The following is a 13,580-nucleotide window of genomic DNA, read 5'->3' as shown; positions in this document are numbered from 1 at the left end:
AGTAAGGCCACATCTGGAATATGGAATTCAGTTCTGGGCACCACATTACAAAAAAGATGTTGCAGTTTTAGAGCAGGTGCAGAGACGAGCAACAAAATTGATACGTGGGATGGAAGGTCTCGCTTACCAAGAAAGGTTAGATGAACTGGGTTTATTTAGTCTAGAGAAAAGACGCCTTAGAGGGGATCTAATTAACATGTATAAATACATCAGAGGGCAATATAAAAGCTTGGCGGATGAGCTTTTTGTCCCTAGGCATTCTCAAAGGACTAGAGGACATAATCTGCGCATGGAGGAAAAACGTTTTAGCCATTTATTTAGGAAAGGGTTCTTTACAGTAAGAGTGATTAAAATGTGGAATGCATTGCCTCAGGAAGTCGTTATGGCAAACTCTATACCTGCATTTAAAGGGGGCTTAGATGCTTTCCTTGCGTTGAAAGACATCCATGGCTACAATTACTAGGTAATGCCTAATGATGTTGAACCAGGGATTTTATCTGATTGCCATCTGGAGTCGGGAAGGAATTTTTCCCTTTTGGGGCTAATTGGACCATGCCTTGTAAGGGTTTTTTCGCCTTCCTCTGGATCAACAGGGATATGTGAGGGAGTAGGCTGGTGTTGTACTTTGTACTGGTTGAACTCGATGGACGTACGTCTTTTTTCAACCAAAATAACTATGTAACTATGATGCCTAACCCTTAACCCTTCCTATACTGATGCCTAACCCTTAACCCTTCCTCTAACGATGCCTGACCCTTAACCCTCCCTCTACTGATGCCTAATACTTAACCCTTCCTCTACTGATGCCCGACCCTTAACCGTTCCTCTACCGATGCCTAACCCTCAACCCTCCCTCTACTGATGCCAAACATTTAACCTGCCTGTAGTGCCTAAACCTTAACTCCTCTGCCTAACTCATACCATTGCAGCCCCCCTGCCTGACCCCCCCCCCCCCCCCGCCCCCGCTCTATTTTCTCCTCCAAGCGCCCACAAATTTCAAATCATTGCGACTAATTGCTTATTTTATCATATCCGCCCTTTTTTCAGCATGCCTCGGGTGCCCTTGTTACTGGCTTCGCTTGGAGACCCCTAAGTAAGTCAGCAGAGGCCTTAATAAATCAGGAGATCCCTGGAGATGTTTAAGTAAGCCAGGCCATAGTTTCATTGGGCTAAAAAAAAAAAAAAAGATACAAGTTCAGAAGGACACGTGCTTCCCACAGCAACCAATCAAATTCTAGTATACCTAATGAAATACAAACTCCAAAGGTATGCTAACATCATTTGTCATACACATCCTATCTTTTATCATTCATAATTCTCAGTTATTTTCTTTCCACATTGTGCCAGTAGTGGATATTTTTTTCTCTGTTAAAGGACACCTGAAATGAAAGAGATATGGAGGATGCCATATTTTTTTTTCCTTTGTAAACAATGCAAATAGCTTGGCTATTGTGCTGATCCTGTGCCTTTAATACCTTTAGCCATAGAACCTGAAGAAGCATGCAGATCAGATGGTTCTGACTGAAGTCTGACTGGATTAGCTGCATGCTTGTTTCAGGTGTCTGATTCAGGCACTACTGATGCATGACAGATCAGCAGGATGCCAGACAACTGATATTGTAGAAAAGTAAATGAATATGGCAGCCTCCATATCTCTCCCTTCAGGTGTCCATTAAGATGTGTGCTTTTCACTTAGAAATATTGGCCCTGGCTAACAAAAGGTGAATGTAAAATTTCCAGGCAGCGCACGTACATTTTATCAGCATTGCACATAATGCATGCTGGACTTTTAATGCGCATTATACTAGCATGTCGTGAAATGTTACACTACTTGCCTAAATACCGGTAGAATTCCCATGTGCGGTGTGCGCCCTATGGAAATTTTACTGGCCTTCATTGATTCGGGGTCTTTGTCTCTTGGCTCACATTTGACATTTCTGGACCCCTATGGAAGAACATTCTACAAGTTCATCTGGAAGTTTGAGAACTGACATGATCTGGAACTGAATGGAGACACATACAGTATTCCTGCCCAATATCATCATATGCAATCTACAGGTGAACAGTGATGGTCATGTCTAGAAGTCATGGAGAAGCACGTGATCAGTTTGGTCAGGAGATAGATATGTAAAGGTTCCCATACATCAGACAATCTAGGGGCAGATCAACCAAGAGACAGATCTCTCTGAATCTGATCAGAGAGAGACCTGTTGCTTGCCCATACACCACAGGACGATTCCCGAGCGATTTAAGCATTAAATCTCTTGGAAATTGGCCTTGTGACGCTGCATACTCCGCCACCGGCACTGTCCCCCTAATGTAAAATGTGCCCCGTGCAGTATATTTGGTTTCCGCCGTATACGTGGGCGCGTCTGTGATGTTACACTGGCAACCACATGGGGCACATGTATGTGGACGGAGCACGGAGCCAGTGGCAGACACCGACAGGTAAAGTGTACTGCACAGGGCACATTTTACATTAGGGGTGACAACACCCCCGGGGTTCCGTTGCATTCGTTGTTCATCCAAATATCGCACCTGATGGAGCATGTTGGCCCTATATTTTGCAGAATGCCTGATCGATACATGCAACTCATTTTGGCCCAAAATTGGTTGCATCGCTCCTAGCCATCCGATTTGATTATAATAATCAAATTGGATGGTTGATCGGCTGCCAAGTCGCCTGATGTATGGCCACATTAAATCTCTGATTTGCTAGTCATGATTATGTACTAAGGCAGGATGTGATCACAGCAAGCAAATCAGAGCTTTGCAAATGTATCAGCTGATCAAACAAATCACATGCTTCTCCATGAGTTCTCCTAGACACGACCATCATTACAGGTGAAGCTAAGTAACTCCTTAACAAACAGGTCCCGTCCACAATGCACAAGTGAGCATCCACACATGAGGCCTCTGGTTCCTGCATCATTGTAATCAAGCATCAAATGTATCAACATGCTGACATCACAATGGCAGCAGGACTTGATATACATTCATCTGGGGTTCTTTACAAACCATACAATTATTTGGTCAATTGCTCAATCAGTATAACAAGACTTGGTCCATTTTATATTGACCTGATTAAACTCTGACACTTCAAGCAAACGCTCTGAATGTCTGCAACTGTGCACCACACTGATTTTAGTAAAAGGGCTTTTTAGTTATTTGTAGCCCCTTACGCACTCCTAGGAGTTCTGGTTCACTATGAGCTTGCTGGGTAATTTGTGACTCTGGGTGCTTCAAGTCCTACCCCATAGAGCCACATTAATCCATACCATGCACTGATGAGGATCAACCAATCCAAAATCCAGTCTATATGCATGTTGGATTATTGTGGCTCTGTACAATTAACAAGGTGACCCATCATTGCATTCCAGCAGTTCTGGAGGTGTGGTTAAATTACAGGGATAACAAAAAATGATTTGCATATTTAGCAATGATGCATCGCGGGAGACATCATATGCTCACTCCAACCTGAATTATCGCAAATACCTTCTGTTTTAAGAAGGCAAACTTTTGTTTTGCATAAGATTTTATAGAGGGCTTTTTGGTCCTTTTTAGCCCCTTACACACTCCAATGAGTTTGGGTTCACCATGAGCTTGCTGGGTAATCTGTAACACCACATTGGTTCACGGGAACTCTACAGTATGGAATGTGGCACAGAGAGGTTACACAATAACAAAGCGAAGGCTCGGCATCCAGGTTTCCATACCTTGGAAATAGTGCAATGCTACTAGATTCAATGAGATACAGGAAGCATTACATTACGGTGCAGTCCCCTCCACTAATGGAGAGAGAGGTTAAGCTGAATGTGCGTTCTCTAGTGGAGCTTCCACAGCTGATTCTTAGAACCAGGCTGAGGAAGGTGATGGCTGCATATCATGTAGGCTCATTGGCAGAGCGCTCGGGTCTGGGGTCTACATGCTCGCCCGGCTGGTAGACATTTCATATAAGCGCTGCTCAATACGCCCCCGGAGCGATGTGTACCTGTAATACAGAAATAACATACTCTCAGTTACACAAAAACAGAGGTTAGAGTAAGTCACGCATATACATTGCTATTACAGTACCGATTGTTTGAAGCACATCGAGGATATGGACAAACAATATAGTACACTTCCAATATAGTAAACTACTTGGCCAGGGCCCTTGGAGTTTACTATAAAGGGATTGTACTGTACTAGTTGTTGTTTGAAGCGCAGGGTACACAGTAGGGGCGTAACTAGAGTGGAGCAGCACCTGCGGCCGCAGGGGGGCCCAGAGCTGTGGGGGGCCCCAACTACTACTTTACTCCCTCTGATAAAGGAATCCATCCTTCAGATCAACTGTTTTCTGGCTACACTTGTTATGGGTGAGTCGATTATGATGGCCACACCTGTTGTATGACCCCTGCAAGATGAGCCCCCCAGGCTGTGATGGTCACCAGGAGGAGGCAAGTGAAAGGGTGTGACCATTGTGTGGCCCCACCAAAGTTTTTCTGGGGGGCCCATGATTTATAGTGACGACCCTGGCACACAGTAATGATGGTGGGACTCAATACATGTAAAATCCCTCTACTGAGAATGTCCTGCAGGCACTGCCCATGTACAGCCCGACACATATCAGCAGGAACTGCCCCAAGAAATGTGAGCAGATATGGGCATGTTGGCATAACAATGGGTATGGATCCATTAGCACCATTTAAGGCCACTAAATAGGAAGGGAGCGAGAATGTGTCTGGGGCCTCTTTTTCTTCTTTCTCTTTTCACTTTATTTTTTATTTTCTTTTTTTCCTTTATATCTTCTTCTTCTAGCTATGTGGTTTGTGTAGCACCTGAGGAGGGCTGTCACTGAGAGTTATATACACAACAGGATGTATGCTATGGCGTATATTAATACATTCCTATAGGATGTGTATTGTTTTTAATTAATTTCTCAATAATAAGAATGTTAAATGTATATGCATATAATACTGTTACTGATAGAATGGTATACTGTAGTGATGTTTAAGCACAATGTTATATTCATACCCTTCAACTTTAATGAATGTTGTGTTCTTCTGTGTTGCTATGACACTACATGTCTTTACAGGGCCAGCGCTACCATAGAGGCAAAGGGGGCATTTGCCCCAGAGCCTATTGGGGCCCCCAAGGTGTCTCCCCACCAACGTAACTGTGCTCCCCTACCACATCTTTGGCAGAGTAGCATTTCCCCTGTCCTAGCGGGCGTGGGTGACAGAGGAACATGCCTGCTGAGACAGATGAGTTGCAACTCTGTCAAAGACATTGTGGGGCCCTGAGGACCACAACTAAGTTGGGGGTGAGTGGGGAGGGAGCACAGTCAGCTCAGTGGCCCTGTGGGGAAACATAACTGCAACTAAGGGGCCCTAATGCTGCTTTATGGTTGGGAGGAAGGGAGGTGTCTGTCGGGGGGTTCACTTTGCCCAGAGGCCCCATTGTTACAAGAACCGGCCCTGTGTCTTTACTCTACTTATAGTTGCTGAAGAAATTCACTTCTCTGTGTTCTGTGTTTGGTTAAGGCGCGCTGAGCGGATCTGTCAGAAACAGTCTTATCAGTCTGCCGACAGCGCGTACACACGTGCTACTGACGGCAGAACGTCCGCCCAGTGGGAGGGTCTGATGGACCCGTCGTTTGCGGAAGTATGGTGTGTGTATGCGCCTTTAGACAGATAAACCTGTCTAATTAGTTCTCATCAGCAACTGTGAATAGACTCCAAAGGTTCATACACACCTACCAACTATCTACCAAACATTACTGTTAAGCCCCATACAACTTTTGGTGTGAAACAAGTTGAAACAACTAAAAAAGTCTTTTGCTATTGTTCAAACAGCTGATAAGACTGATAAGAAGTAAATGCAACTGTTGGAGTTACTTCTTATCAGTCTTATCAGCTGTTTGAACAATAGCAAAATACTTTTAGTTGTTTCAACTTGTTTCACAACAAAAGCTGTTTGACAATTGTGCTGCATAAAAGACTGCTGTTGAGATGTGAATGGGGCTTAAAGGGACTCCTAGCTCAAGTAAAAAAAGAAAGTTGTACTCACCCGGGGCTTTTTCCAGCCCAGTGCTGGTCGGGAGGTCCCACGACGGCGTCCTGGCTCCTCTCCTAGTCCCCGCTCCGGAATGGCTGACCGGCTGCAGCCCGGGCGACACTCTGCTGAGTGTCGGGCTGTTCCTTCCGCACTCTGCTGAATGTCGGGCTGTTCCTTCCGCACTCTGCTGAGTGTCGGGCTGTTCCTTCCGCGTATGACGCGGCTGGCGTCACACGCCGGCCGCCTCACGTCATCACGGCGGCCGGCGTGGCAGTACGGCGCATGCGCGCTTTAATCGCGCATGAGCAGTACTTTCTCGCCGACCGCCGTGATGACGCGAGGCGGCCGGCGTGTGCTGTCAGCCGCGTCATACGCGGAAGGAACAGCCCGACACTCAGCAGAGTGTCGCCCGGGCTGCGGCCGGTCAGCCATTCCGGAGCAGGGACTAGGAGAGGAGCCAGGATGCCGTCGCTGGAAAAAGCCCCGGGTGAGTACAACTTTCTTTTTTTTACTTGAGCTCGGAGTCCCTTTAACAGACAAGTTTGACAGATAGTTGGACAGATAGTTGGTAGGTGTGTATGAACCTTAAGAGAGCTCTGCTGAGGCAGATCTCCATATAGTAAACACTGAGGCTTAACCCTTTCAACGCCTTCTGCAAAAGTGAAACCGAGTAATACTTCAGGTTTTTTCAGGATTTCCATAAGTTGTAATGAAGACATTTTTTTTTTTGTGTTTTTGTTTTTTTACAATAAAGCTAATCATACTGTGGCTGACCGTTTAGAGCAGAGAGAAAGTTTAGTTCCACTTTAAATGGAAATACATATGGCAGCCTTCTTTCACTTCAGTTGTCCTTGAAATACTTTTCCACTCCACCAATAATAAACACATATCTCACATGCATGGAATACTCCTGAACGCTAATTCCCATGTGGACTCTGATCAGCTGACACAGATTTGGAATTATACAGTACATAATATTACCAATAAACCCATAACCTCAATGTTCTGAAGACAGACTGACCTTTTATATATAAACGCCTCATTTGTTCTTTTTCCTAACAAAAATATCAGTTCCTAGAATATTTTCTGGCACATCACAATTGAACAGTTGTTCTGTGGAAGGCAGTGACTTATATAATCATAGCTTTTGTATCATGACATTTTGCTAGCAATTCTAAGAGTTAAACAATAATAGTTGCCTGGCATCCGATTCCTTCATGCATCAGTAGTGTCAGTTGTGTCTGAAAAACATACCCAAAACAAGCATACGGCACATGCAGTCAAACATCTGATCTGCATGCTTGTTCAGGGTCTATGACTAAATGTATTAGAGGCAGCAGATCAGAAGAACAGCCAGGCAATTTGCATTGTTTAAAAAGAAATAAGTATGGCAGCCTCCATATACCTCTCACTTCAGGTGTTCTTTAACCCTCCTGGCGGTAGCCCTGCCGCTACCCGCCGATTCGCCGCACCGCCAACCCCCCCCCCCCCCCCCCAGACCCCATGCGCTGCCTGACCAATCAGTGCCAGGCAGCGCTGAGGGGTGGATCGGGACTACCTTTGATGTCACGACGTCTGACGTCATCCCGTCCGTCGCCATGGCGATGGGGAAGCCCTAATGAAAATCCCGTTCAGAACGGGATTTCCGGACGGGCTTGATCGCGCCCCAGTGTAAATAAAATTCAAAATAAAAACAAGATAAAATCGACGAGATCTTTGCATAGACAAAGAAATATTTATTATTATTCATCTTTGTCTATAGAAATAAATATTTCTTTGTCTATACAAAGATCTCGTCATTGAAGTAAGCCACCTCATTTTTTTCAATTTTATCTTGTTTTTAGTTCAATTTTATTCTTGCTGGGGTGACTCTTTACCCAAATTGTGCTTTACTTACCCCCAACACACCCCATTGGAGCGGTCTAGACAGACCACTCATGGTTTAAACCATAGCGATAATCTGTCACTTTTACCAAGGAGAGCGACCACACCCAGGTCCAGCTGGACCACCCTGATTGGTGTTGGGTTTGTTGTCTCCCCCTGCTTCTTGCGGTCAGTTGCCCCTCTGCAACCCACCTTTGTGAGTAGTACAATTACCTTACCTGTTGATATCCCGTATATGAAAACATATAGCGCTATTGGGCTCCCGTTTTTTTGTTTCCTGTGTCTTTTTCTCTAGGGTGCTGAGACACCCCTACTACTCTACCTAAGGCAATAATTCAATTTTAAATCAACAGCGAAACTTATGGTCTGTGACCACTGGCGGACAAATCCAACAGAGGGCCCCTGTGCAAAATAAATTAAGGGGCTCCATGCGAGTGGCCATAATCATATCAGATTACGGTTGGATCCAAATAATGTTGATAATGTAAAAGTACATGAATCTAGGTTACATTTTGTGGGCACTGTGTTAATGTAGCACACATTTCATACTTGTGTATGACTGAGCCATAAGCTAGTATCACTGTTCCTCCTGGGTTTCAGAGAGAAATACACAGAGAAGAACCTACAGAATAATCATGCCCTAACTGTGGAGCACATGCATGGGCCAGCGAGGGCATTGGGGCCCCTGTGCAGCTGCATGACCTATGTCCGCCTCTGTGACCATCCACTTAATATTTCCTTAATACATGACAGAGTAACTGTAAATGAAGTGAGACCTGAGGGGGAGGAGTTAATGGCATAAACCAGAGATCTTCTTTGTAGAAATGAAGGTCCAGTGACTGCTATTGTCCACTGTGCAGCAAGGATCTACAACATGCATTGGAGGGGACTTAAGGACATACAAACGAGAGGGGTTCTTAAGCTCTTCTAAGGTCCTATAATTGTGATTTGAGACAAAAAAATGAAGGTATTTTGGAATTTTTCTCTCAAATATGCTCTTGAGGGTTCGGCTTCAGGGATGGAAAAAAACTTAATTGACTATAGTCTCCTAAGTCCAATAATAACACACAAAAAAACAAACAAACACCCAGCTAGGATAGTGCAAGCTTGTTCAGCACTGCTATATAAGTCTTAACCCTCGCAACGTGTCATGCTTCTAAAGCCTGATATTTGCTGTTGTAGCAGTTGCCTTTCTCACAGCCAGGACCGTGACACCACCTCTATTCCTGGTGTATCTTCTGCCAGTCCTGGCTGATTTAGGCTACCATCAGGTTATCTGTCAGTATGAGGTGCCCTGGTCCTGACGGTGGGGGAAGCAGCAAATACAAAACTTTGAAGGGTGAGACTTTAAAGAGGAACTGTAACGACAAAACGGCCCCTGGGGGGTACTCACCTCGGGTGGGGGAAGCCTCAGGATCCTAATGAGGCTTCCCACGCCGTCCTGCGTCCCTCGGGGGTCTCGCTGTAGCCCTCCGTACAGCCGTGACGCAATATTTACCTTCCTGGCTCCTGCGCAGGCGCTCTGATGGCTGTCGGCGCCGAAGTAGGCGGAAATACCCGATCGCCGTCGGGTCTGCTCTACTGCGCAGGCGCAAGTTTCCGGCGCCTGCGCAGTAGAGCGGACCCGACGGAGATCGGGTATTTCCGTCTATTTCCGTGCCGAAAGTCGCCACAGCGCCCCCGCTGGAGCCAGCAAAGGTAAATATTGAACTGACAGTCGGCACAGTCGCCGGCTGTTCGGAGGGCTGCGGCGAGATTCCCGTGGGACAGAGGACGGCGTGGGAAGCCTCATTAGGATCCGGAGGCTTCCCCCACCCGAGGTGAGTACCCCCCAGGGGATCTTTTTGTTGTTACAGAGTCTCTTTAAGAGAGCAGGTATTAGGGCATTGCAGCATCAGCTGGGCGTTGGGAGGAGCAGCAAATAGTAAAATATCAGTAATTGAAGTTACCGATATTGAACTACATACTACTCTAGTCTAAACCTAACCCTTAACTCTCTGATGTGGGTGCCTAACCCCTCGCCGAATGCCTAATCCTAACTGCCGATGGTTTGGTTGCCAGATGCGGTTATGTATTTAATGGTTGTAGATGATCGCGTCCGATTGTCTACAACCATTTAATGCATAGCTATATCGGGCGTTCAAATCATCACTTGGCCTGACAGCCGAAATTTAACACAGGTGTCAATTAGACGCCTGCTGAATGTGGTACCCAAACCACCTGATTCGCTCATAGGATATGCTGAACTAATCAGCACTATCTCTACTGGGCAAAGCTTCATAATATTCTTCCTTCCTTCCATTTCAGCCACATTTAAGCTATATTTGCATTGCATTGCGATTGTCCAAACACTGTATGTTCTGTGGTGCTGTATTTGGATCTTGCACCTGCAGTGGTGGATGGGATGAGAATGTGATACGTTTGCATGCCATATCTGCATTGTGTGTCCTCTCTGCATTCCATGTACAGAAGCCTGTGTGACGTCAATGTCAGGGACACAGAAGAAAGTTGTATACGATCATTGCTGGAATTGTAGTCTGTGCAGCTATTACATGATTCAAAGTGACTGATGGTGAGTGCAGGAAATCCCCTGATGCCAGTTGTGCCCCACATTACCTCCTCATCAGCTTGATGACCTCTCTGTCTTCTTCCTCCTTCAGTTTCTGAATGAAGCTGCTGAGGACGGGCATCTCAAACTTAATGTACTGCGCCACCTGACAAGCAGAGCAAAGTTGTCAATGAAGGTACATTTGGAAATATCGGAGTATCTCTATTTGTGTTTTTAACATGGTCTATGTCCTGACTTTACAGATTATCCCTCACTCTCTAGAATTAAGGTAGCCATACATTGGCAGATGGCCACCAGATTCGACTATCTCTGATAGATCCCTCTCCAATCGAATCTGATGAGAGAGAGACCTATTACGTGCCACACACTATAAACAGATTTCCAGTAGGTTTCAGCATGAACTATTATTGGGTGCACACAGTTCGCATTCACAGGAAGGGCTGGCTGTATGTGATAAATCTCTAGATCCACTTTATTAAATACTTTCCAATCAAATAACTTACAAACATTAAACATGTCATGCACCTAGGTGGATACCCACACAATTATTTGTAAATTGCCACTATAGCCTAAACTTGACTCAAAATATAATAATTAGGCCCATTTTACATTTACCACATTGCTCTTCATTGCGGTCAGCTTCCCCGCTGCTCGATTGACAGCGGAGCTCGCGCAGGCGCAGTAGAGGATGACCTCGCAGGGTCGGCCTCTGCACCGGCAGGGAACCCGGGCCGATGGCTGGGAGCGGAGCTGCAGCATGGAACATGTCGGCTGCAAGGGGCTGGAGGAAGCCCCGGGTAAGTAGATGTTTTTTTTTTAATGAGCTTGGATATTCCCTTTAACGGACTTACGAGGTGAAAAATTCAAAAATCTAACCGCCACTCACTGAACTGTATGCCAAAAAGAATCACTTTATTTATAGGAAAAACATTGCAACCAACCCATTAACCACTTCCCGACCGCCTAACGCACAGAGGCGGCCGGGAAGTGGAGCCCTTAAGGACCGGCTCACCCACAGAGGCGGCGGTCCATTTAAGGGCATGGGCGGAGCGATCGCGTCATCCGTGACGCGATCCTCCGCCGGTGCCTGTCACCGCTCGCTCGCCGCAACATCCCGCCGGCTATACGGAAGCGCCGGCGGGATGTTATCCCCGCGATCGCCGCATACAAAGTGTATAATACACTTTGTAATGTTTACAAAGTGTATTATACAGGCTGCCTCCTGCCCTGGTGGTCCCAGTGTCCGAGGGACCACCAGGGCAGGCTGCAGCCACCCTAGTCTGCACCCAAGCACACTGATTTCTCCCCCCCCTGCCCCAGATCGCCCACAGCACCCATCAGACCCCCCCCCCCCCTGCCCACCCCCCAGACCCCTGTTTGCACCCAATCACCCCCCTAATCACCCATCAATCACTCCCTGTCACTATCTGTCAACGCTAATTTTTTTTTATCCCCCCCCCCTGCTCCCTGCCCCCTCCTGATCACCCCCCACCCCTCAGATTCTCCCCAGACCCCCCCCCCCAGACCACCACCCCCCTGTTTACTGTATGCATCTATCCCCCTGATCACCTGTCAATCACCTGTCAATCACCCGTCAATCACCCATCAATCACCCGTCAATCACCCCCTGTCACTGCCACCCATCAATCAGCCCCTAACCTGCCCCTTGCGGGCAATCTGATCACCCCCCCACACCAATAGATCGCCCACAGATCCGACATCAGATCACCTCCCAAATCCATTGTTTACATCTATTCTCTCCTCTAAACACCCACTAATTACCCATCAATCACCCATCAATCACCCCCTATCACCACCTGTCACTTTTACCTATCAGATCAGACCCTAATCTGCCCCTTGCGGGCACCCAATCACCCGCCCACACGCTCAGATTGCCCTCTGACCCCCCCTTATCAATTCACCAGTGCATTAATTACATCTGTTCTTCCCTGTAATAACCCACTGATCACCTGTCAATCACCTGCCAATCACCTATCACCCATCAATCACCCCCTGTCACTGCCACCCATCAATCAGCCCCTAACCTGCCCCTTGCGGGCAATCTGATCACCCACCCACACCATTAGATCGCCCGCAAACCCGCCGTCAGATTACCTCCCAAATGTTTCGTTTACATCTGTTATCTTCTCTAAACACCCACTAATTACCCATCAATCACCCCCTATCACCACCTGTCACTGTTACCTATCAGATCAGACCCTAATCTGCCCCTTGCGGGCACCCAATCACCCGCCCACACGCTCAGATTGCCCTCAGACCCCCCCCCCCTTATCAATTCGCCAGTGCATTAATTACATCTGTCCTTCCCTGTAATAACCCACTGATCACCTGTCAATCACCTGCCAATCACCTATCACCCATCAATCACCCCCTGTCACTGCCACCCAACAATCAGCCCCTAACCTGCCCCTTGCGGGCAATCTGATCACCCACCCACACCAATAGATCGCCCGCAGATCCGACATCAGATCACCACCCAAGCGCAGTGTTTCCATCTATTCTCTCCTCTAAACACCCACTAATTACCCATCAATCACCCATCAATCACTCCCTATCACCACCTGTCACTGTTACCTATCAGATCAGACCCTAATCTGCCCCTTGCGGGCACCCAATCGCCCGCCTACACGCTCAGATTGCCCTCAGACCCCCCCTTATCAATTCGCCAGTGCAATATTTACATCTGTTCTCCCCTGTAATAACCCACTGATTACCTGTCAATCACCTATCAATCACCCATCAATCACCCCCTGTCACTGCCACCCATCAATCACCCCCTGTCACTGCCACCCATCAATCACCCGCTGTCACTGCCACCCATCAATCAGCCCCTAACCTGCCCCTTGCGGGCAAACTGATCACCCACCCACACCAATAGATCGCCCGCAGATCCGACATCAGATCACCACCCAAGCGCAGTGTTTCCATCTATTCTCTACCCTAAACACCCACTAATTACCCATCAATCACCCCCTGTCACTGCTACCTATCAGATTAGACCCCTATCTGCCCCTAGGGCACTCAATCACCCGCCCACACCCTCAGAATGCCCTCAGACCCCAGCCCTGAT

At 47.0% G+C, this 13,580-nt stretch overlaps 1 protein-coding gene across 2 annotated transcripts in view; it reads right to left on the bottom strand.

Moving 5' to 3' along the window:
* Positions 1 to 966: 966 nt before the first annotated feature.
* RASSF2 (Ras association domain family member 2) overlaps positions 967 to 13,580 on the bottom strand; it is a 103,354-nt gene continuing 90,740 nt past the window's right edge. For both annotated transcript variants that reach the window (XM_068274821.1, XM_068274820.1), the window contains exons 10-11: positions 10,537 to 10,634; positions 967 to 3,991 (exon numbers count right to left, since the gene is read on the bottom strand). In XM_068274821.1, the coding sequence (XP_068130922.1) occupies positions 3,922 to 3,991; positions 10,537 to 10,634 (168 nt within the window). In that variant the 3' untranslated portion in view covers positions 967 to 3,921. The remainder of the gene's footprint in view (positions 3,992 to 10,536; positions 10,635 to 13,580) is intronic.

The sequence above is a fragment of the Hyperolius riggenbachi genome, chromosome 3 (genome assembly GCF_040937935.1).
Source record: "Hyperolius riggenbachi isolate aHypRig1 chromosome 3, aHypRig1.pri, whole genome shotgun sequence".
Taxonomy (NCBI): Eukaryota; Metazoa; Chordata; class Amphibia; order Anura; family Hyperoliidae; genus Hyperolius; species Hyperolius riggenbachi.
This window is presented reverse-complemented; position numbering and strand designations above follow the sequence as displayed.